General features: G+C 47.6%; 1 protein-coding gene across 2 annotated transcripts; it reads left to right on the top strand.

The window, feature by feature from the left end:
* Window positions 1-11,408: 11,408 nt before the first annotated feature.
* golm2 (golgi membrane protein 2) lies at window positions 11,409-25,127 on the top strand. 2 transcript variants are annotated; one of them, XM_080527968.1, is made up of 12 exons: window positions 11,409-11,468; window positions 12,055-12,137; window positions 12,470-12,921; window positions 13,346-13,516; window positions 17,112-17,166; window positions 18,403-18,505; window positions 18,681-18,771; window positions 19,020-19,143; window positions 19,386-19,469; window positions 20,529-20,813; window positions 21,051-21,194; window positions 23,914-25,127. In XM_080527968.1, the coding sequence occupies exons 3-12, from the start codon at window positions 12,766-12,768 to the stop codon at window positions 23,988-23,990; spliced, it is 1,290 nt and encodes a 429-aa protein (XP_080384094.1). In that variant the 5' UTR covers window positions 11,409-11,468; window positions 12,055-12,137; window positions 12,470-12,765; the 3' UTR covers window positions 23,991-25,127. The 2 variants fall into 2 exon arrangements, with proteins under 2 accessions (XP_080384094.1, XP_080384095.1); XM_080527969.1 differs by adding an exon at window positions 22,915-23,082 and having other exon boundaries at window positions 11,441-12,137.
* Window positions 25,128-26,040: the final 913 nt, after the last annotated feature.

Here is a 26,040-nt window from a genome sequence, read left to right as displayed (position 1 = left end):
CGCTCCACCACCAAAAAATCTCACTCTGATGCTGATGAACCATTGCAAAGACCCAAAAATGAAGGACTTGTATCACTAGAAAGGGAAAAAAAGATTTCTTAGCTATTGCTAATGTTCTTCCTTCTTCTGTTAATGTTACAATTGATCAGTTGAATGACGGTTCAGGTATTGCAGCAATGCTTAAAACACATAATGCTATGTATCACAAATGCTGTAGAAGCTACTGTAGTAGTTGTCGTGTCAAAAGGGCTCCAAAGTATGACGTTAGTTCCTCCTTAGTAGTGAGTCCTAAAAAGCTTCGATCATGTCAACCCAAAGCCTGTGGCATTCATTGTGTCATATGTGAGGGGGAGATATGGATGACCTTCACAAGGCAGTAACAGATACTGTTGATTCCAATCTGAAAAGCTGGGCAGAATCCTGTCAACATTTTTAGCTTCTTGGTAGATTAGTTACACAAGCCTCCGACATGTTAACTCATGTTGCGATATGCAGCAAAACGGCAAGCATCTCATGACACTGCCAGGCCAGGATGTCAGAAGGGGAAGCATCTACCAGTGAGTGGGGGACAACCTCTGACCATCTAACTATTGCACAAATTGTTGCTCTGGTTGAGGATTCTGATCCTCCTTCACAATCTCCTATTACGGCAACTCTACAGGAACCTTATGAAAGAACACAGGTGTTTGTGTCTGATTATGAACCCCACACAACAACATTCAAGCAACATCTCCTCAGCTATCTGCCTGAATAGAGTGAACACCAGAAGGGGAGGGAAACCTACATCGCAAACAAGGAACAAGTGGCTAACAGGAACAATTGGCTCAGGATGAGGCAATTCTGTTGATGAGGGCCGCCTTGGTTTTACACAAGTACTGCTTACAACGAGCCCACCCATTTGACGGCTCCTTCCCGTCCAACTGTCTCACAACATCTGTTGCTGAACACTTACGAGTGTTCAATGATATCGTCCTCCATGGTCCAGAGTTCCTCAAACCCTGTGCAGCTAATACAGAAGATGCCAACCTGCAATCGAGAATGTCAATGTCAGAAGTGCATTGGCGGCACCCATCACACCTGCAAGACCGACGCAATACGTCACAGCAAGGACATTGACATTTGCCCAAAAATTGCATTATGCAAATTAGGGGTCCAGACACACCCAATCATGAATATAAGCATTCTAATGTGTTTCTAATAGTAAAAAAAACATAAAATAGACACCAGGCTTGCATATTGATTTGCATATTGAGTTGGCTCTGCGCCCTGGCTACATCACTAGAGCATACTCTGAGCTACATCTGGACCAAATGTGGTGCTTTTGCACAAATTTGCACCAAAATATCCCTAAGGCCCCCAACTAATGGCTATTACGATGAATAAAGACCTTTATTGAATAAGCAGCAGTTCATCAACATGCTCAGTGGTCACCTACAGAAGAACTGGCAGACGTACCATGCTTCAGAATAAAAGTCAGAAAAATAAAATGTCAGAATAAAAGTCTGAAAAATACAATTTCAGAATAAAAGTCCGAAAAATACAATTTCAGAATAAAAGTCAGAAAAGTACAATTTCAGAATAAAAGTCCGAAAAATAGTGCCAACATGTTGATTAGTGCAAATCTACCAGTCACAAATATTTTGAAAGTAACATAAAAGTGATATTTTAATCCCGTCCTTAATTTAATTCAATTGTTGTTAATCAATTCCGAGATCCAGCCCCTGCTCATCGACGGAGAGAGCGTGGAGAGAGTCTCAACCCTCCGATTCCTGGGGATGCACATGCAGGATGACCTGACCTGGAAGGACAACACAAAAGCCACCATCAAGAAGGCACAACAGCGGCTATACACCCTGAGAGTCCTCAGGAAGGAACACAGCAAGCAGGAGATACTGGTGACCTTCTACCGCGGCGCAGTGGAGAGCATCCTCACCTACGGCATCTGCAACTGGTTCTCCAGCTGCACAACCGCGGAGAGAAATGCGCTACAGAGAGTCGTGAGAACAGCACAGAAGATCACCGGCGCCCCCCTCCCCTCTCTGGAAGAGCTGTACAACACACGCTGTCTCAGGAAGGCCTCCAAGATCTCCAGGGACCCGACCCACCCTGGGTACGAACACTTTACCAGGCTGCCCTCGAAAAGGCGGTTCAGGACCTTGGCCGCAAGGACAAACAGACTGAAGAACAGCTTCTACCACAGGGCCGTCCAGGCCCTGAACACAGCAAAGACCTAGGTTCTGGGCCCTGGACAGTCTGGACGGATTGATGGCAGCTGCTGGACTGAAAAAATCAGGTGTAGTGCTGAGGCACAAATATGTACATTTCAAGCCTGCAAACTGCGACACTTTAAATAAATGTGCAATAACATTATTGTGCAATATGACAACCCTAGTCGTCTATCTGTACAGTATAGTATAGTGGATAGTGTACATAGCCTTTATTTATGTAAACCAGCTCCTTCCCTTCTTGTGATTTTTTTTTAAAGTGTTTTTTTTTCTTTCCTAACACCAGGGGAGCCACCCCTCCTAAATTTCGTTGTTTGGTACCTGTACTGTAGCAATGACAATAAAGACCATTCATTCATTCATTCATTCATTCATTCAATGCCTATATTAATGTTTACTGCCTAAAAGTATATTGATTCGATTAAAGTTTCAACATTTTGGGCTGCGTGCTAAGCCCCATTCTCTACAACCTCTACACCTACGACTTCACCCCCGTCCACCCCAGCAACTCCATCATAAAGTTTGAAGACGACACCACCGTGGTGGGCTGCATCTCGGGGGGGGGGACGAGGCGGCGTACAGGGATGAGGTGGAGCAGCTGGGCAAGCTGTGCAAGGTTAACAACCTGCTGCTGAACCAGTCAAAGACCCAGGAAATCATCGTGGACTTCAGGAGGAAAAAATCTGAGGTCCAGCCCCTGCTCGTCGATGGAGGGAGCGTGGAGAGAGTCTCAACTCTCCGATTCCTGGGGGTGCACATACAGGATGACCTGTCCTGGAAGACCAACACAGCAGCCATCATCAAGAAGGCACAACAGCGGCTCTACTTCCTGAGAGTCCTCAGGAAATACCACCTCAGACAGGAGCTGCTTGTGACCTTCTACCGCTGCACAGTGGAGAGCATCCTCACCTACTGCATCTGCGTGTGGTTCTCCAGCTGCACAGCCGCAGAGAGGAAAGCGCTACAGAGAGTCGTGAGATCGGCCCAGAAGATCATCGGCGCCCCCCTCCCCTCTCTGGAAGAGCTGTACAACACACGCTGCCTCAGGAAGGCCTCCAAGATCTCCAGAGACCCATCCCACCCTGGGAACGAACACTTTGTTCGGCTGCCCTCAGGCAGGCGGTTCAGGACCATGTCCGCAAGGACAAATAGACTGAAGCTCAGCTTCTACCCTACGGCCATTCAGGCACTGAACACAGCAAAGACCTAGGTTCTAGGCCCTGGACAATCTAGACAATTTGATGGCAGCTACTAGATTGTAATCAAGTGCAATACTGAAATACAACTGTGAACATTTCAAACCTGCAAACTGCGACACTTTAAATGAATGTGCAATAATACTATGTGCAATATGACAACCCTCGTGTACATAAGGTTCAGAGATAGGAAATGTTATGATATTTATAGCATAGCATAGAGTACAGCACAGTGTTTTATTTGTATAGTATAGTATAGTGGATAGTGTATATAGCCTTTATTTATGCAAACCAGCTCTTTCCCTTCTTGTTTTAGTATTTTTTTCCTAGCACCAGGGGAGCCCCCCCTCTTAAATTTCGTTGTATGGTACCTGTACTGTATTAATGACAATAAAGACCATTCATTCATTCATTCATTCATTCATTCATTCATTCATTCATACAAAAATTGTTACCAGGTTATGGTAAAAACATATACTTTCCACCACTTGGATTTCTTAAGACTTTTTATATGTCATATAGGAGACATTTATGAGCAATAAACAGTTGAAAGATTTTCTGTTGCAATTTGTCTGAGGTTCCCCCCTCTTTTCTCACAAAATGCCTGTACTAATGCTGTTCAGTGAATCTCTGAACATTGTCAGGAGTGACCTGCCGAGACAGGGAGCCGTCTTGGACGCTTTACCCCATTTGGAACCTCTGACTACAACACTACGAAAAGACACAATCATTTTCTATGAACATTCTGTTGTGCCTCCTAATCTAACACGCCCCCGTGAGCCTCGTTCTGGCGCCCCCTCCCGGCCGGATTGAGTGGGCCGGATCTCTGGCTCCGTTTGCAGCAGGTGTGGGCTATTACGTTTCAGCCCAGCTGTCCCAATCACCACCGGGACAGCCGCCTACTTAACCCTGCTACAGACGGAGATCCAACGCTTGGATATAACTTTCTGTATGGACCCCCTCGGACTTCTCTCATTTGGATTTCTCTCCCTGGCTCGACCCCTGGACTCCTCTCTGGACTACTCTCTCATGGATCACTCTTCCTGACCCGATAAGGATCTCGGACTTTGCTCACTAGGGTAGTATCGCAGCACATCATACAACACCCCTGACCTCATACACGCACACACACATAGTATAATTACACACCCCATAACTATCGCCTGCATCACACCTTTTGTTTGTTTTTCCACTAGTTAGTGTAGGGCCTATTTCTTTGTTTATATTTTCCATAATAAATCATTATATATTCTCCTGGCTTCTGTCTCTGTTTCTCTGGGGTTCCACCACATTTGGCTTTCCAGTTTCAAGGTGTGCATAACAGTATATCCAAGCCATTATGAGCCAAGGTGGAACTCCAGAGAACAAGGGTGGTTCCCCGGGTATTGGGGTTCTCCCATTAGTCGTAGATTTACGCAGAGAGGTAAATAGCCATGCTATGCAACTTACCAGTCTGCAGGCCGAGCTCCAGAAGGCCTTCCCCACGGTCCAAGGCCAGATAGCCGTACTGGAGAATACCACCCGTGCCACCGTCGGGGTTGTAAATAGTCTCGAGACGAAGATGGACGCCCTGTCCGGGTCTCTCGCCTCCATCCAGCGTTCTCTGGACCTCATCGCCGCTGGCAGCAGACCACCCCCTGACACGAGTTCCATATCTGGGCAGATGACTAATCCCCCGGTCGATCCTGTGAACCCCGTTTCGCTCTATCCTCCTGTCGCTCACTGGGAACCCAGGTTAGTCAGCCCCGCTCCATTCCATGGTGACTTTGATTGTTGTCGGGGTTTTCTGACCCAGTGCGAATTAGTATTTACGCACCAGCCTTCCAAGTACTCCTCCGACGGGGCCAAGGTAGCGTTTATCATGTCTCTACTCGCTGACAAAGCGCTCAAATGGGCCATAGCCGCTGTCGGGAGCAGTTCAAGATACTCCACGGATTACCCCCTGTTTAAAGCGGAGTTCCGGTTCGTGTTCGACCACCCCCAGGACGGGCAGGATGTAACCGGCCGCTTGTTAGCCATCTCCCAGGGTTCCCGCTCTGTAGCCGAGTACATGGTCGAGTTCCGTACTCTAGCCACGGAGACAGGCTGGAATGACGGAGCCCTCCTCAGCCTTTTCCACAAGGGGTTACATGATTCCATCAAGGACCTGTTGGTGCGCGACGATCCCGGCACCCTTAATGAGCTGATTACCCTGGCCCTTAGGATGGATGCACGCCTCCAGGTACGACGCACCGACCGCGTCCAGCGAGCTGTCACGCGCCCCACTACCTATCACGCCGGAACGACCCCGCCCCCTTCTCTGCCCCTGCTGCCTCCTCCTCTCGTGGCTACTTCCGGGGCTGGGGAGCCCATGGAGATCGGACGCTCTCGGCTCTCGCGAGAGGAGCGAGAACGGAGGCTTCTCAACAAGCAGTGCCTGTACTGCGGCAAGGAGGGGCACATCATCCGGGCGTGTCCTGTCCGGCCAAAAGACCCAGCTCACCAGTAGGGGGCATACTGGTGAGCAACACCTCTCTATCTCAGCCCCAGGTCACCCCCAGTCGCCTATTCCCTGCCACTCTCACCTGGGGGAAGGACACCCTGTCTGTCAGCGCCCTCATCGACTCCGGGGCTGATGGTTGTCTAATCGATGAAAACTTAGTCCACCAGGCGGGCATTCCCCTAGTCCTTCTAGACCGCCCCATCATGCCTAGGGCCATTGATGGCCGTTCCCTAGGAACTATCACCCACACCACTGGGCTTATATCTCTTACGATCTCCGGGAATCATACAGAGGAGATCCGGTTCTTTGTCCTTCAGATCCCCACGTCTCCCCTGGTGCTGGGTAGACCCTGGCTCGAGAGACATGAACCTCACATCTCCTGGGCTTCGGGCCAGATCCTAGGCTGGAGAGGTACGTGTTACGCCTCCTGCCTTCGCTCCGCCCTGTCTCCCTCTAGCGACCCCAAGTCTAAGATCACTCCGCCTGACCTCACCGGGGTTCCTCACATCTACCACGACCTAGCCCAGGTGTTCAGCAAGGACGAGGCACTCTCCCTTCCACCCCATCGCCCGTATGACTGTCCTATAGACCTCCTGCCTGGTGCCACCCTTCCTAAAGGTAGACTTTACAGCCTCTCACTCCCTGAAAAGGAGGCGATGCGTAACTACATTACGGAGTCCATCAACTCTGGTATCATCCAGCCCTCCTCCTCTCCCCTCGCGGCTGGATTCTTCTTCGTATCCAAGAAGGACGGTGGGCTCAGACCTTGCATTGATTTTCGGGCTCTGAATGACATTTCTGTAAAGAACCGTTATCCCCTTCCCCTCATTAGCTCCACCTTCGAACCCCTCACCCATGCCAAGGTATTCACCAAGCTGGACCTACGTAACGCCTACCATCTAGTCCGCATCAGGGAGGGGGACGAGTGGAAGACCGGGTTTAACACCCACCTCGGCCATTTTGAATACCGCGTCATGCCTTTTGGTCTATCTAATGCCCCTGCTATTTTCCAGGCCCTGGTCAACGATGTCCTTCGGGACATGTTAAACATTTTTGTTGTGGTGTACCTTGACGACATTCTTATTTTTTCTCGGTCCGTGGAGGAGCACCACCAGCACGTCCGGCTAGTCCTGCAGAGGCTCCTGGAGAACCGCTTATTCGTGAAGGGGGAGAAGTGCGTTTTCCACACCAGCTCGGTCACCTACCTGGGTAATGTGGTGGAGGACGGACAGATGCGGGCGGACCCTGCCAAGGTCAAGGCCGTCGTGGAGTGGCCTCAGCCCACGGACCGGACACAACTTAGACGCTTCCTGGGGTTCGCGGGATTTGTGAGGCGGTTCATTAAAGGGTTCAGCCAGGTCGCAGCGCCGCTCACTGCGCTTACCTCCACCTCACGGCCTTTCTGCTGGACCGCCGCTGCTGAGACCGCTTTCGGCACACTAAAACACCTGTTCTCCTCCGCGCCAGTGCTGATCCACCCCGACCCCGAGAGACAGTTCATTGTAGAGGTAGATGCTTCGGACACGGGGATCGGGGGGGTCCTCTCTCAACGGTCGGGGGAGGACCAGAAGATACACCCTTGCGCCTACTTCTCTCGGCGCTACGAACCCGCGGCCCAAAATTACGACGTGGGCAACAAGGAGCTGCTGGCGGTTCACGAGGCCCTGAGGGAGTGGAGACACTGGCTGGAGGGAGCCAAACTACCGTTCCTGGTGTGGTCTGACCATAGGAACCTCACTTACCTTGGGTCCGCCAAGAGGCTCAACTCTCGACAAGCCCGCTGGGCTCTTTTTTTTAGTCGTTTCGACTTCACCCTTACCTACCGTCCCGGCTCCAAGAACGTCAAAGCTGATGCTCTCTCCCGCCAGTTCCCCAAGGCGGATTCGGGTGTCGCTGAGGGGGGAGATACCATCCTGTCCCCGTCCCGGGTGGTGGGGTTCGTAACCTGGCCCGTCGAGGCTTTGGTGAGACAGGCTCAGCGGGCCGAACCAGACCCTAGGACCGGACCCCCTAACCGTTTGTTTGTGCCTACAGCTGTCCGAGCCAGGGTGTTGGAGTGGGGCCACTCCAGCTGCTTCGCTTGCCACCCCGGCGAGCGGCGGACGGCGGCATTCATCGGGAGGAGGTTCTGGTGGCCCAATCTCAGGGGGGACACCAGGGAGTTTGTGGCCGCCTGTACGGTGTGCGCCCGTAGTAAGGCCTCCCATCGGCCTCCTGCGGGTCTCCTGCAGCCTCTCCCGGTGCCCAGCCGACCGTGGTCGCACATCGCCGTGGACTTTGTTACTGGGCTCCCTGTCTCCCAGGGGTGCGACACCATTCTCACCATCGTGGACCGGTTCTCCAAGGCGGTCCACTTCGTTCCCCTCCCGAAACTGCCCACAGCGGCCGAGACGGCGGACCTCCTAACTCTCCACGTCGTACGCCTCCACGGGATCCCCTCGGATGTGGTTTCTGACCGGGGCCCCCAGTTCGTCTCCAAGGTCTGGCGGGCCTTCTGCAGAGGCATTGGGGCCACCACCAGTCTCACCTCCGGGTACCACCCTCAGTCCAATGGGCAGGCCGAGCGGGCCAACCAGGCTCTGGAAGCCGCTCTCCGATGTGTCTCCGCCCACAATCCCTCCTCCTGGGCGAAATACCTGCCGTGGGTGGAGTACTCCCTCAACACTATGGAGAGCGCCGCCACTGGTATGTCCCCATTCGAATGTTCCCTGGGTTACCAACCCCCTCTGTTGCCCCTCCAGACCTCCCAAACCTCCACCCGGAAACTCAACCCCCGGTACGTTGGTCCCTATCCCGTGGACCGTATCGTCAACCCCACGGCGGTACGTTTGACCCTTCCTCCCTCCCTCAAAATACACCCGGTGTTCCATGTCTCCCAGCTTAAACCTGTGGCCGCCAGCCCTTTGTCTTCCCCCAGCCCGGCTCCGCCGCCGCCCCGTGTCCTGGATGATGGGGACCCGGTATGGACGGTAAACAAACTACTGGAGGTCCGCCGCCGGGGTCGCGGGTTTCAATACCTAGTGGACTGGGTTGGCTACGGGCCCGAGGACCGGACTTGGGTGCCTGCGTCCTATCTCGCCGACCCGTCCTTATTGGAGGATTTCTACCGAGCCAACCCCGGGGCCCTGGGTCCGTCGTCCGGTGCCTCCCCTGAGGAAGGGGGTACTGTTGTGCCTCCTAATCTAACACGCCCCCGTGAGCCTCGTTCTGGCGCCCCCTCCCGGCCGGATTGAGTGGGCCGGATCTCTGGCTCCGTTTGCAGCAGGTGTGGGCTATTACGTTTCAGCCCAGCTGTCCCAATCACCACCGGGACAGCCGCCTACTTAACCCTGCTACAGACGGAGATCCAACGCTTGGATATAACTTTCTGTATGGACCCCCTCGGACTTCTCTCATTTGGATTTCTCTCCCTGGCTCGACCCCTGGACTCCTCTCTGGACTACTCTCTCATGGATCACTCTTCCTGACCCGATAAGGATCTCGGACTTTGCTCACTAGGGTAGTATCGCAGCACATCATACAACACCCCTGACCTCATACACGCACACACACATAGTATAATTACACACCCCATAACTATCGCCTGCATCACACCTTTTGTTTGTTTTTCCACTAGTTAGTGTAGGGCCTATTTCTTTGTTTATATTTTCCATAATAAATCATTATATATTCTCCTGGCTTCTGTCTCTGTTTCTCTGGGGTTCCACCACATTTGGCTTTCCAGTTTCAAGGTGTGCATAACACATTCAGAAAAGAAATGTACATACAAAATGATAATAAAGGAAATAGCCGTATACAAATTGCCATAGGCAGAACTGTGAACACTACCTCTAGTGTTAACTTATTATGCGACAAACAACATACTGTAAGAACAAATACTGTGCATTATCACATAATGGCTAACATACTACAGTACAACACTCCAATTCTCATCAAATTCAATAGTAAATCACATAAGCGGACTGCACGAACAACAAATTAATATAACATAAGAAAGGACCCAGTGTCATCCCCATAAAACTCACAAGAAGATTACATTTAAAAAGAAAAAAAGAGGGATTGAAGTGGGATCATCTGCACTCAACCACCACCATATACACCAATAGTAATAGTGCCATCTACTGAGCATCTACCATCTACCTGCACTGTCCCCTAATGTTGAAATAACCTTGGATTCATCTGAAATGGAATGCAGTGCAATGCAGGTACATTTGATGAGGTGAGTGACACCATACACAGACTCACACTCTCAATGGTCAATTAGCAGCACAGTTAGAGGAGGCCTGTCACACACCTGACAGTAGCTGAGGTGCATGAGATGAAGAGCAATACTGTCACACTCAAGATCAATGCAACACACATTTAATTAAATTCAATGCAACAAACATTTATTGAGCTTAGCTTTCATTCACAAGACTTTCATCAGAGCATACCTGAATTGATCTGAATTGAGTGTTCAGATACTTCCTGCTATGATGGGGATCACAGCTCATGGTGTTGTGTGCATAATGGTTATGGTGTTCACCACTCCACTCCAAATAGTGTCCACTCTCTCCTAGCATAAACTGAAGCCATGTCCCATGTCCCCTCTCATCTTATGGGGCATTCATTTTCTCATTAATTTTCATTATTTTTTTCCTCTCCAAACACTGTGAGTAGCCCTGTCAAATGCTCTCATTACCGTATGTAGAGTCAATCACATACACACACACAGTAAAATCCTGTCCTGCCATGAGTGAAATAGTTTAGCTCTTCACCATCCATCCATGATGAGCCTATCCTATGACACTGCTCAGCTATTCCCTACATGAGCTGGTCCCATTCCCATAACATAATATGTTATTATAAATGTCTTCAACACTGGTTTTAGGTTAAAATGCATTGTCTTAGACAATGTTTGAAACAATTTTAAGGAGGAAAGTTGTTTGATGATTGAGGATTCATTTGAATGTGGGAACTGACTGCAGGCACATATAGGCTGCATATTTGGTTTAAATGACAGTTTTAATGACAGTAATGGCTATGTATGTATGCAACTGAAACTGGGGTCCGAATTCCACCTGTGACACACAAAACCATATCTGAGCGACCTCAATTAAGGGGCTAAGATTAGGATTCATTGAACATTACTAGAGTATGGTCCAGGACCAGCGTGCATGGGGATGGGGGGGAAATCTGAAACCGAAACCATTGTAATGCCACACACAGTTGACACTATCAACATTGAAATGCCAAATAATTTGGAAGCTTTTCCAGTTTTTCCAGTTTTTAGTGGAGACATGGTGGGGGGGGGGCGTAACTACGAGAACAGCTGAGCATCATGTTTTGTTTTTTTACTCCCTGATGATAGGGGGGGATTCAATAAGACGGAACTGGCAACCCTACTGTCACATTTACCCGAGCCACATCTCTCAATTATATCCTGAAACAGTGGCGTTGCCAGAGGAGAGGGCTGGAGAACGAACCAAGCGATTGCACCTAGACTCGGAACAGAGAGGAGTACATGCAATGCAATGCACATCACAGAAGACCTGGACGTGACTCGTTTACCGGGCTAGCTTGGAGGTGAGGGAGGGTGGCTAACTAGAGAGACAGCCTTCCGAGCGAGCTTCTATTGTTACCATGGAATAAGCAGCTGTAGCTTTAGCTAGCCAGCCACCTCGCTGATTGCTTTGGGGCTTGGAGAGACAGAGTGGTAATGTGAGCTAGCCTAGTTTAGCTGTGCATTGCTTAAGGCTTCTTCCTTCGTTGTCTCAAGCCTAGCATGCATGATCAAACACATGTTTGATCTAGCTTATACAGCTTTCATATGCATGGGACGTTAGCGACCTATGTCGATCGGTGTTTAGCCAGAGATTGAATTTGGCAGCAGTGTGCACGAAATTTGAAAGGCTAGCCCTATCTAGCCAAGGCAGTTTAGCTAAAGGGGAAAGGTGCTACCTAGCCAGACAGTTTGATTGTGATTTGTTGCATGTATAAGCCAGCATGCACACAATATGACCTGATGATCTGGTGTGATCCTCAGTCCACCATGAACGTTTAGATTGTAAATAGATCCAGATCAGATCATTTGGGCACTTGACTGTCTTGAATGCATGGGCTGGGCTAGCTACTAAGCTAGTGTGCTTGTCCACGTCTGCTGTGTTGCTAGCTAGGATAGGCCACGTCAGGCTGCAGTCAGATGGGTCTCGTCCCTCGCCTTTGACAGACGCATCGGATGAACGCATTCACCAGGTACGAGGAGGAAGAAGGGCTTTGATAGTCACCAGTTGTTTTCACAGATTATTTGTTTATTTACATTATCTGTTTTCTATTGTTGGTAAATATGTACATACGTAAATACATTTGATTTAATTTTAAAAATATTATATTAATATTGAAGTTAACTGCAGATTATTAATTATTAATCTCTGAGTATTGGAGAAGGGGTAGGATTAAATACGCTTATGCTTCTTCCTACTCCTTTTCGGACATGTTAAGTAAATAGTGTTTTTTTGTTTGTTTTTTGTTTTTGTTTTGTTTTTTGTTGTTATAACTATTTCTTTTTTCACATGTTCGAAATAAAGCATTCATTCATTCATGCAAACAAGACAGAAGAGGAAGGAGCACGGAGGAGGAAGAAGAAGGCGCGCGGATAACTCTTAAAACTCTCGGATCGTCCTTCAATTTTTCCAGTGTTGGGAAATGCTATATAGTATTTAATTGACACTATTTGCTGGATCTAAGGGCTTTCTAGGTAGCTAATTTGCCGTTGTGCACAACGGGCATGTCAACTAACTACCCGATCGCTTCCTTAGTGAAAGCATTACTGTACCTAGCAGCAGACTAAGCAGCTAAAGGTTAGACCCCCCCGATTCTGACCATGGTGGGTTTTGGCCCTAACCGACGGGGAGGTCGCCTCCCGTCCTTCGTGCTCGTCGCGTCGGTGGTGATCATCTGCATCCTGTCCTTCAACTACTGGACCGTGTCCCGGAGGCACGGCAGGCTGCTGGAGGACCTGGCCGAGGCGCAGACGCAGGTGACGTGTGCCCTGACCCCTCTACCTGCCTCTAACCCTGCTACCCATCTACCTGCCTCTAACCCTGCTACCCCTCTACCTGCCTCTAACCCTGCTACCCCTCTACCTGCCTCTAACCCTGCTACCCCTCTACCTGCCTCTAACCCTGCTACCCCTCTACCTGCCTCTAACCCTGCTACCCCTCTACCTGCCTCTAACCCTGCTACCCCTCTACCTGCCTCTAACCCTGCTACCCCTCTACCTGCCTCTAACCCTGCCCTGACCCCTCTACCTGCCTCTAACCCTGCTACCCCTCTACCTGCCTCTAACCCTGCCCTGACCCCTCTACCTGCCTCTACCCCTGCTACCCCTCTACCTGCCTCTACCCCTGCCCTGATTTGGATTAAAAGCGTCTGCTAAATGTCAACATTATTTAATTAATTAGGTGAAGCGCACGGACGCGGCGCGCGGCCGCCTGGAGAAGCGCAACTCTGAGCTGATGGCGCAGGTGGACACGCACAGGAGGCAGGTCGACCAGAAGGAAGGCGAGAACGGCAAGCTGGAGGGGAAGCTGCAGGCTCGGGATGCACTGGTTAAAAAGTCCACAGAAGAAAAGGTAAGGAATACATACAGGCCTAGAACATCCACGGTTGAAGAGGAGCCTTGTTATGTATTGTTAGGCTACAACTCAGATGCTACAGGATTATTCTTACATAATTGTTTCTTAAGTGTTTGGCTGTGTGGTTGTTCGTGATATACAATCTCATTAGACCCTACACAGTCCTTTAGTTTATGGGCAACAAACCTTTGCCAAATGAGCTTAAAGCTAATGATATTGGGAGGTGAGACCTCTGTGCAACGAGGTCATTTCTTAACATGTTTTCTATTCCAGAGACTCGTTTTTGGCTTGAGAGTGTTCATTTTACAACTAGTGGCTGAAAAAATATAGGCAAATCCTGTAGCATCCCTTTGACTAGTTGACATGTAACAATTCCATCCCACCTACTTGTACACCAGAGCTTTATCTAGCTTTACAGTATTTACAAAGTCTGTTTTAGGTCCAGGCAATATTGGGCCTACTACAGGCTTTCTTGAGATCCCTCTGTGCTGATCTGCACGACTGCAGGGAAGATATCCTGGGCATATATGTCTTTGACTGTTGGAGATGAAATGGAGAGCAAATATGTAACTAAATACTTAGCACATAATGCTCCTACACACCCTTGCTCTGCACAGTGTGCAGGTAGGAATTTCCAGTCCAGTTCTCAGGCTGTTGATGAATGAATATCAGTGCTGAACAAACAGGGCCCCACACTCCCACCAGCCGTAGCCTCCCTAAGTGGGGGTCGAGGGCCCCCAGTTGGGGCTTCACTGTAGGGCTCATCTGTGTGGCCAGCAACAGGGACAGGGCAGGGTCTGTTAGTGTCCTCCTGCCACATGGCCCAGAAGCCTCCTTTTGACCTCACTGTCTACTTCTACTCTTTCTTTTGCGTCCCAAACAGCTCGATATGTTGATGTGCGTCAAATTGCCTCAGAGGTGTGTAGGGATGGGAATTGATAAGATGTTTTCGATACCGATGCCACTATCGATTCTGTTTATCGATCTGATTCTTTATCGATTCCTGATACATTTTCTGTGTGGGGAAAAAAAGTGTTCTGATGGATTAAACAATGTGGAACCGATGCTCAACATTCTCAAAATTGTAAATGTCAACTGGAACCGGTTCTTGATAGCCATTTCCTAGAAGTGTGGATGGAGTAAATAGCTGAGGGCGTGTCCCTCACACCTGTCCCTCTGTTCCCATTGTCACAGATGTTTGCTCTCAGGTATTGTGTGGGCTAGCCATGCTCACACCCTATTGTATGGGCAGAACTTTATACACTATAATTACAGCTCATCTACTGAATGTCAATGGTGTCCGATGGTCATGTCCTGATGTCAGCCTGTTCCTCTGTTCTTTTGGGGTTTGAACACTGCTGTCAAGTCCTGGGGACAGGTTCTGGGGCAGTTGTTACAAGAGAGTTCACCCAGCGTTGTCTTGTCTGAATCCACCATGACAATAAAATTAGCACCGCTATACCGCAACTTGGCCGTTTTTCTGCCAGTCATCGGCCGCATTTAAAACCAACCCATTTTGTCAATGGAGACGTGTGGCTTCTGCGGCCGGTGTAGCGCATCACTAAGCGAGCTCAAGTCCCAGAAGCATATTGTGAGTCCATTTCAAGCATTTCAGAATTCAGATGCATCTCTGAAGTGTCTCTGACCTGGTTTTGTTGCTACTGGTGTATCATACTAAAACTATACTCAAGGGACCAAGACAGGATGTATGCAGTGTAGCCTCACCCTTTGGGTGTGTGAGCAAACAGTTACAGTACACAGACATGAGTGCTCCCTTGTTGCTTTATAATAGTGATAAACCGACAGTTTAGACTTGGAACAAACAGTTTTGCCTGCCATATGGCCTCATGCTGGAGTCATACATGTAGCTGTTCTCTTTGACAACAGCACAATCTTTTTTTGTTATTTAAGCAATCAGGGACAAGAGGCTGTGCTTTATCATAAGTAAAGTCACAGCTGAGGGGCATTGTTAGGCCCGGCTCGAAGCCACTGTTGTCAATGTAACGTGATACGATTGTCTTCGTAATTCGAGTGTTTGCACAGGGATATTACTGTGACGTATGGTAGACAGGTAAAATGTGTTATAGATTAAAAATGAATGAATGAATGGTCTTTATTGTCATTGCTACAGTACAGGTACCAAACAACGAAATTTAGGAGGGGTGGCTCCCCTGGTGTTAGGAAAGAAAAAAAAAAAAAAACTTTAAAAGAAACACAAGAAGGGAAGGAGCTGGTTTACATAAATAAAGGCTATGTACACTATCCACTATACTATACTGTACAGATAGACGACTAGGGTTGTCATATTGCACATAGTGTTATTGCACATTTATTTAAAGTGTCGCAGTTTGCAGGCTTGAAATGTACATATTTGTATGTTCGTTTTAAACTCCTCGGCCAATCACAATGCCCGATCTGATCAAACCACTGCATAAACCAGTTGTACATGTTAGCCTACCTTCTACCTGAGGCAAGGTTGAAGAATAGAGAAGCGTTGCAATGAGGAAGTTTCCACATGAAGCTCGGGGGGTGCTTCGTGCTTTGTTTTGTGATGAATGAATGTCTTTGTAGGACACTCGGGGAAAGAGCACCGCTATTGTCCTCCCAGCAGGTTTTTGTGGCAACTGCACGAACCACATGGAAGGATGACGTAGACGCAGTAATTACTGTCGAGTCTCCTGTGTGCACTCTGCCTCATTAACGCTACGGCTCCATCCCTCACTGTGTGGGTTTGATTAAAGCGCCGGATTCTCCCCCGAGACTCCGCCCCTTTGTGATTTAATCTAATTCCCTGGACGGGAAATTACTGATGAGACTTTGGGACAGACGGGTCTGAAGGGAGACTGTTCCTCAACCATCACCCCACTGAATAAACACAGGACAGGCCCGTAAAGAGGGAGTCAGACAGGCCAGATGCTTAGTGACTTGGCCTAGTTGACCCATCATTGAGAATCTGGCGGGGCTGCGTTCAATTGGGAGCACAAACAAATTAGGCCTACCCTAACCGGAGCTCTGAGCTCTAGCTAACTGATCTATAGGCCTGAAGAGGGTCAGCTAGAGGTGTAGGAGGACAGCACTCGGACACATCATTTTGTCTGTCAGCTGTGGCTTCTCAAGCAGGCAGTGTCCTATGGTCTATCCAGGTGTGTGTTACTGTGTGGGAAAGCTTTCAACTGAAAAGTTTTTGGATCGAAAATAGGCATGTTTGAGATATGAGGCACTACCCTCACCAAGTGAATGTACAAATTGCAATGTTTAATTTAATTTCATAGATGCAGAAGAAGAGATGACATATCGGTCTTTGTTAGCGAGGCTCTAGGGTGGATGGTCACACCAATGAGGAGTAGTTGGATAATGGCTCCCTCCTTAGGTCACTTAGCAACACGGCAGGCTGTTTTATTGTGGTCCGGGTAGGGGGAAGGGAAGACGGGACAAAGAAATGTATTTGATCTGGGGGGCGGGGGGGGCGGGTTCCGGGGCAGTCTAACAAGTTCACCCAGAGTTGCCTGTGTCTGACTCCACCATGACAATACAATTAGCACAGCGTTCTGTGTGTGAACCAACCTATCCCCTCCTATTTCCCCTCCTACAGATTAGGCTACAGAGTGATGTCACAGCTCAGATGTCAGAAATCCAGAGGCTGAAAGGTAAGAGCAGACTGAGCAGCAGAGGGCGCTGTTCAGCAACCACTTATCTTCCCAATGAGAGCCGGTAGCAGCAACTTGTTTGTTTTCTCATTGTCTTTAATGATTCTATAGGTTATGATATAGCAAAACACAGGAGTTGTTGTAGCTAGCAGTTAAACTCCTGTAACCTTTAATCCTAACCCTATCTATGGTCACCTACAAACTAAAGCTGCATTTTGTAACTAGGGTTAGGGCTATGGGGTCAAAAGTGGGGTCAATCTGGTACATGATCATGTTTGTATTATCTGTCCACAAGACAATTTTCCAGACCTCTGCAGGCTTTTTAGTTTTTTTTTGCAAACTGTAACCTGACCTTCCTTTTTGAGGATAACTAGTGGTTTGCACCATGCAGTGAAGGCTCTAGTTCAGCTGGGGACATATTCTGTGGAGGGTAGCCAGACATTCACGCCTACCTTCCGGAGAGCGTGGTGACTGTGACTGTTAGTGATCGCTGAGCTCACCAGTGCATTCTTTTGTAAACAAACTTAACGTAAAGGTTACAAACTGTTGATTTTTGCTAAGTCTAAGGTTTTGGTTATGTTTCTGATTGATATTTTAGGGGTAGTGGTGGTCTAGTGGATAGTGAGTTGGACTTGTGAACGGAAGGTTGTGAGTTCAAATCCCGCCTGAAGCCACACCACTACTAGTGTGCCCTTGGGTAAGGCACTTAGCCCTCAGTTACTCCAGGGGGAATGTCCCTGTAATTCGTAATTGTAAGTCGCTTTGGATAAAAGCGTCTGCTAAATGGCAAAATAAATAATAAAAATAATATTTTAGCCTCATAATGGCTTTCTTGACTTCCATTGATGTCTCTTTGGTGCTGACAGACACCAACAGCAGGCTCCAAAGGCAAATGCAGAGCCTAGAATCAATACTAGACATTGACAGCTCTCTTATGCACAAATGATGTGAAGGAACACAACTGACTAACCAGAAACACCTGTCGAGCCAATTTCCCGACACTTTCGGTGCTCTGAAATAGGGGGGGGACTATGTATAAAAAGGTTTGTAATTTCTAAATGGAGAAACCAATCAGGAGGGGGGAAAAAGAATTGAAGATGAGGGTCTCTACTTTACTTTAACCTCATAGTAATTGAAGCTAAAAGAGGACAAACTACTTCCTACTTATGGAGGGCACTCTATTAGGCAGAGATGAGCATGGAAATGGAGCTTTGGTGTGTGTTTTGTTGGATGCAGAGCAGGTTAAGGAGCTGAAGCAGGAGTACATGAAGCAGGAAGATCAGGTGAGGGAGGTGAGGAACAACAGTACAAACCTGGAGAAGAAGCTGGAATATGAAAGGTGCGTCAAACTCAAATCTGCTCTTTTCTAGATTGACTTATTTTATGTATTTGCTCTATATTAACAAAATCACCACTATGGCTAAAAGTTGAGGTTATCATTATTGCTGTAAGTATTGCCATGAATTGCAATTCTAGAGCTTGTAATTGTAATGTAACTGCTTTTCTTCTTCTAGTTTGCAGTGTGGACGCCAAATTGCACAATTGAAAGACGAGTATGAAGAAAGTAGAAAGACCTTAGAGGAGGAGGCGGTGAAGCTGAGACAGGTTCGTTGTTGCCAGCCCCTAATGAGGCTCTTAGCATTTTCATTTCTAAATGGTGGTATTCATCACCCAGTTAGTGTCAGTAATATCATTATCCAGCAATGGGGGTGGTTATATTTAACCTTCTCTCTCTGTCTCTCTCTCTGTCTCTCTGTCTCTCTGTCTCTCTCTCTCTCTCTCTCTCTCTCTCTCTCTCTCTCTCTCTCTCTCTCTCTCTCTCTCTCTCTCTCTCTCGCTCTCTCTCTCTGCAGAGTGTGGTGGATATCAGAAAGGCTGGAACTGGCGGTGGAGGTGCTGAAGGCGGAACGGAGGTGGAGGCAGTGGGGGAGCGCCACACCGAGGCCACACACCAGCGGGACAGCCCTGACCTGAAAGGTAGCGACCACGTTGGCACTAAGGGACCGTTTCCCCAAGTCCAGGACTACATCTCACTTTCAATGGAGACTCTCCATAGTCTAGTACACGGGTCATCAAGTGGCTTTAAAGCAGATGTTTGCACGTTACCGGGGGAAACCAGCCCTAGTGTCTAAGTATATTTTTGCTATTTGATGTTTCATCTAACCCCCATTTCTTGGTCATTCTGCTCTTCCCTCTCTCTCTTCTCTCTGGCTATACAGAGGAGATGGGGAAGCCTGGCAGTGATGCAGGCATGCCTGGTATTGAGGACAGTGAAGTGGGAAAAATAGATGACATCCAATTTGGTGAGTCGTATGGTCTCTATTAAGCTAATTAATTCCTACACACTGAGATTTTTGTGATCTTTATTGCAAGCCACACTGTGCGACAATCTTGGGTACGACCATGTCGCAATGTGATGCATACACACTGTGCCACGAGCCACAAACTTGAATCGTAGGCTACGAGGGAGCGTCATCAGCGTCGTCATTAAATGTCATCAGCGTGCGTCCGGCTCCCATGGCAGCAGGCGGCAGCGATAAACATAAACAATGGCGCCTAGCAGGAAGCGTGCACTTGCAATAGTGGCATTCCTTCTTGGTGCGGTCATGATAGCAGCTGGCAGACACATCGTACAAACAAGGCTTCTGTTGCCTCGCGTTTAGCCTCCATCATTGCATTTGAGTTTAGCGCTTGTGTTGTGTGGGGCAGCTGTGGCGCAGGAGGTAGAGCTGCCGTCTAATGATCGCAAGGTTGGCAGATCGGCGATTCCAGCCCCGGCTGGCCACATGTCAAAGTGTCATTGGGCAAGACACTGAACCCCAAATTGCTCCCAGTGAGCGGGCCGGCGCCTTGCATGGTAGCTTGCCACCATTGGTGTGTGAATGTGTGTGTGAATGGGTGAATGAGAGGCCGTTGTAAAGCGCTTTGGATAAAGGCGCTATATAAGTGCAGTCCATTTACCATTTACTGTGTTGTCGCTCTGATCATTGCGTCATTCCATTCTGCATTTCTATTTGTTAGTTAGTTGACGTAGGTCGTAGCAGCATTCACATTGCGAGACGCTCACAGACAATCGTCCAAATTTTCTGACACTGTCAGATATTTGTCGCAAGACCGTAACATCAGTCATCTTTGAACCATACACACAGTACGACGTAGGACCACCGTTTTGGATCCACGACCACAGATATTGCCACGACTGGTGATCTTTCATCTGGGACAGCCCAAACTCGCACAGTGTGTAGGAGGCTTTAGTCACTCGTGATAATGACTCCAGCAGTATGATTCCAAACACAGAAAAATGTCCAATATCAACTGAAATGGATCTCTCTCTCTCTCCCCTACTGTCTCTCTCCCTACAGCCCTGAAGAAGCCAGCCATCACCCAGAACCACATAGAGGCCCCTGATGCTGGAGTAGGGGCTGGGGCTGGGGCCGGGGCCGGGGCAGGCCCAGGCCTCTCTCTGGACCAGCCTGTGCTCCAGGACAAGGTCATGGGGGTAGAGGAACCAGCAGTGGCCCATATGGGCCCCCTCCAGCAGCAGCAGCCTCCCCAGGCGGTGGCAGACAGACCTGTGCTGTTTGACGAGGACATCAAGGCAGCCATCAAGGCAGATGAGTTTGGAGAGCAGCAGAGACAGCTCATAGGTACGTCCAGAATGTCCACTCAACTCAATTTGTAGGCTTGTGATTGACACAACCATGAATAGCCTAACCGAACCCATCCCAGGTCCATAGGCCTATTGCTCTCATCCACATGCATGTGTGTCTGTGCAAGGGCACTAATAGGCGGTGGTACAGAGAAGCAATGGAATAGAATCTACCTTCAGCCCTCATTTCTAGTCAAATGTTTTGTTCATAGACTCATCCTCCCTCTTGTTAAAGCCCCAGACAATGTCAAACCAGGTGGCCTACAGATGAAGGGGGTAGGATTGCCGTTGCCTCCCAACCCCGCCCAGGTGCCCAACCCCATCGAGCCTCGGCGTGCCAGAGACCCAGCGCCTGCGGAGCCACTGCGTCACCGCCAGAGTGAGTGCATGTGAACGGGGATGAGGGGGGGTAGAGCATGCCAGCGCCATGCTCTACCAACTGAGTCATTATCATCCAACTGTCTCTTTTACACTTAACAATATTAATGTATATCTAAAATATATTTACATCATTTTCCAAACCAACGAGATGTATTGACTAAAATTATATTTGATAACATTATTGGAATTGGAATGCTTTGCTTAAAGGGAAATATTAACAGTAGATAACATACACACATTTCTAGATATCCTACATGCAGCTCTCAGCAACCAAAATGTACTGATCTGAGTAGACTACTCTAACGCACACTACCTTTACCTGGCTATAGCCGTGGTTACCTGATGTGAATGGTTAGCATTGAAAAGCACTACTCTGCTTTGCCCCTGTCAAAAAGCATGTTTTCAAATGATTGTAACCTCAGGGGGCTTAACAAACCAACAGTGCTCACACACTTCTATGGAGTCCTGATGGTCGAGTGTGGCCAACCAGGTTTTGATCTTAGTGTAAGAAAGTGGTTAAGAGGTCAGGTAGTGGTCGTAGGTGAGCTCTTGTGATTCTAGACGTATACGTTTTATCTTGGTTCTCTCTCTCTCATCATAAGGTTCGCAGTACATTCACATCAGCCGTTCTAACTGAGTAGGTGAAGTTCTGTGCTGTTTGTGAACACTTTGACGTTCTGTCGCCAAAGACAGAGAGAGGGATGGCCGTTGGACACGGAGGTCACAGTGGGAGTGGCCACCAGACTCTTAGGGTGTCAGGATGTTCCTGCTGCCTGGCTTCAGCTCTGCTGCCCTCTGCTGCCCTGTGCTGCACCTCTGCCCTCAGCTCCCTCCACCCCCAGAGCAGCTGCCACCCCTCCTGGCTTCATCCTCAGTCTCTGCGCTGCCTCCAGTCCCTCTTTCCCTCAACTATCGCTGCAAGGCCACTCTTCATTTCCCCCCTCACATATGGGCCTCGTCCGAACGCTCATACTGCCTACCGTTTACTAGAAGTATGTCCTACATACTAAACCATAGCTTTTTTATTTTTTTTATTTTTTATTAAGAGCCTACTGTTTTAGTCAAGTGTATGCAGTAAGCTTACACATTTCAACAAGCTACCCCTCATTAAGGTGTAGTCATCTGTAGCTGAACCATGTTGTTCACTGTAATTGGTTCAATATCTCTTACAGACCCACCCCCTGTCCTGTCCTGCTCCATTTAATTGGATGACTAGAATAGAACTGGAATGTACTTCCTGAATAGTGTGAAGTGAATTCACACTACATGAAAAAAGCACATTTAATATGTCACTCTGGAATTTAATGGGCCGGTTTCACAGACCAGGCTTAAGCCTAGGCCAGGATTAAATCACACTTGCAATGGAAAAAATCTCCATTGGGGATGCTTTTTTAGTCTAGGATTAGTCTTACCGTAATCTGCGTCCATGAAACCAACCCTAGTAACTATACGAAGTATGAGCGGTCCTATGCAGCCATAATCTTATATTAAGCTTCCCCTTCTCTCTTCAACCCAGCCATCCATCCATCCATCTTGCCCCCCTCCGTTTCTTAGTTTTATCGCGCCCCCCTCTCTCTCTCTCTCTCTCTCTCTCTCTCTCTCTCTCTCTCTCTCTCTCTCTCTCTCTCTCTCTCTCATTCATTCACTCACTCCCCTTCTTTCTTTCTCACACTCTTTGCTTCTTCCCTTCCTGATGGGGCCCTTCTCTGCCTCTACAGGCCGTTTCTTTGATGAGAACGAGTCCCCTGTAGATCCGCAGCACGGCTCTAAGCTGGCGGACTACAATGGGGACGACGGGAACGTGGGTGAGTATGAGGCGGACAAGCAGGCCGAGCTGGCCTACAATGAGGAAGAGGATGGTGATGGTGGGGAAGAAGACGTCCAAGGTGAGCCAGGGGGTGTCCAGCTCTGTCACCATTCCTCCACTCCTGCTGCCCCCCTGCATTAGAGTAGCAGCCCCACCCTAGTTCTCCTCAGCACCCCCAGTTACCCCCCCCGCCCCCTCCTCCTTCCTGCCACAAAAGACGTGTTCTCTGGGTCAGAGGGCTGCCTAGTCGTGGGACATTTTGGCTGGAGAGCAGGCCTCTTACCAGTGTATACTAAACCCCTACCCTATTCCAACTCATGTTGGGGGGGGGGTACCTGTGCCAGTGAGTTCTGTGAGAGACTCCACTTCAAAGTCTGCATGCTCAGTCCAGCCGTGCTTCCCGCCTGTGCTTCCCACTGCCTGTGCCCTGCCACCTGTCTGTGCCCACTGAACATCTCTGTGCACACCTGTAGACCATTAGAGATGTGTTTGTGTGAGTGGTCCATACAGTTCCAAATGCATGTCTGTGTGTTTGTTCATGTCATTATTGTGTAGCTGTCATTCATTTCGACAGGTTAAGCCCAAGTGTTTTTGGTGTTATGACCTGTATTAAGAAAAAGCAAAAAGATTTGTGGACTTGGCTCATGGAAATCATCTGCTAGTTCTGTCCCTGCCAATGAAGGTGTCATTGATGAACACTGATGAGAAAGTATTGAGTGTTAAGAATGCCATGGCAGATGGTTTATGGTTAGGGGCTAGATGGTTTATCGATGCTGGCGTTACTGTTATGTAGAGGGCACACCTGATGACTTTCAGGGACATCTTTGATTGTGACGAGCAACAAGCAGATGTTACTGAGACACAAAGGAGACAAGCACACCCTCATGTTCTCTCTTTAATCTCCTTTCAGATGATGAAGATCGAGACATTCAGGGGGATCGAGCTGTAGACTATGGAAAACGACATCAAGCCATCAATATCCTCTAGACCGTATCAACTTATGTTTATCTTATAAAAAATGGAGTTGGACTGTAAATCCTAAGAAAAGAAGAAAAAACTGTTTATTTCTCGGCATTGTGTTTCAATGGTGCTTTGGATGTCATTGTTAAGATGGTTTGCAATCATTAAGACTTTGTGGGTGTGTCGTTTAGGGTGACGGACTATCTGAAGAAACAGTTTGATTGAAGCAGCCTAATATAAAACAATTCATTATGATATGGTTCTGTACAGCTGTCGACCTGCAAATATTTTTGTTTTGAAATAAGTTATTTGTTATTAGAAGTCCTTAAAGAGATGGAAAGTATATAATGTGCAACAGTATAATGTACATTTTGTATTTTTTTAAGATCGATTATGAAGGTTTTTGTTTTCTTTATTGCCTTGTTAAATGAGCAGACTGAAGGGGTTTGGTACAGCCAGTTTGGCTCAGAACTTCAATGGACTGTTTCTGACCGGTCACCTCTATAGTGCATTGGCAAGGGGATTTTTACTGTAACTTGTCTATACCTAAAATGGAATATGATTCATTTTGATTTTGGACAGCTGAAACTATTGTTCTTAAGTGTGTCAATGAAATTGACGACATTTTCTTTGGCAACCTCTCTCTGGTTGGACTCGTGTATGGCCCGAGTGGAGCAGTACCAACACAACTGATGCCAAGGACTTTTTATGGCCTCTTAAACCAATCTGTCCGTCTTATTTCTCTCACAGACATAACTCTCCAAAGTGCTTACTAGTCTTACAAGGATGCTGTTGCATGCATTATTAATAACAATTTTTCTTAATCAATCTAAAGAACATTTTGAAGCTTAAGCAATACTTAGAAGTAGGAATCCCCTTCTGGAGGACTGAGCTCATTGCACATTTGGAACTGACACTTGCTATTATGAATAAATAAACAGTAGGCATCTATGTACATAATTGTTAACTGTTTCCATTTGAACTGAATAACTTGAGTGACTTCTTCCTTGACATTTACATAAAGACCATAAAATCTGTTTTGTTTTGTAGTTCCAAATGTGTTCTCATAAGTCGGCATTTTGAATGTATTTTTTATTTTTTCTTCTATTTTATTTTCAAGATTATAATTACGTCTATGGTACTTTGGCCCTCAACTGTTATACAACTCTTCAAGTTAGATGCTGATGGATAGACATGTAGAAACAGACCACCTGTCCCAGCTTTACTTCAAATTCAACCGTGTTATTAATCTTCTGAGAACAATTAAAGCTCTTGGTATCACTGTGATCTTGGAAGCAGTTGCCTCACAATTCATTAGGTTTATTCGTTCATACTGAATAATGAAATAAATAACATTTTCCTTATTATTATGGTCAGTAATTAAACAATACTACAGTGTCTTTGTTCCCCTTGAATGCATTTTGATACAGGATTTATTCTAAAGTCCAGACTTGTCCTCTTTTGTGGTATGCTTGTGTACCTACTACCCATGAAAGGGTGAAAATGCACATTATTTAGCATTAGTCAAAATGTAAGCTCATTCCAGCCACCAAACTACTACAAGTTACGTGATATCGCATAATCATAAGGTTCTCAAAATATACGAAATTAATTAAATGGTGCAACGAATTCTTAGATTTGTTAGAAAATAAGTAAGTATTACTAAAAAGTGCCCAGCAACACTCTTATTTGAGTTAGACTTATAGCTTGATCAGCAACATACTTCATTGATTGCTCTGACCTCTACTCGAGCCCCAAAACAAACAATGCATATCATTTGAGCCACACTGCTGTCTCCTATCTGAGTCTCTGGAGAGTTAAAATAAGGAGAAGTCAGTCAGGACCCTCCTTCCTGCTACTTAATAGAGAAAGCACGAGTCACCAGTAAGTGGACAGGCAATGCTTCTCAAGTGACCCTCAGTAACCTTAGTGGCCTCAGCCTCAGTCCCAAGTACATACTGCACAGCGGAAACTGGAGCGCTCTCTCCAACAATACAAAAGGAAATAACTTGGATTTTTCATTAAAGCCTGTGCAGTCACATACAGTGTGAAGTTTATTCTTTCTTTTTCTTTCTTT

Source organism: Nansenia antarctica, assembly GCF_963989245.1.
Source record: "Nansenia antarctica genome assembly, chromosome: 4".
NCBI classification, from domain to species: Eukaryota; Metazoa; Chordata; class Actinopteri; order Argentiniformes; family Microstomatidae; genus Nansenia; species Nansenia antarctica.
The sequence above is the reverse complement of the archived record's forward strand: the minus strand, read 5'-3'. Positions and strand labels throughout refer to the sequence as shown.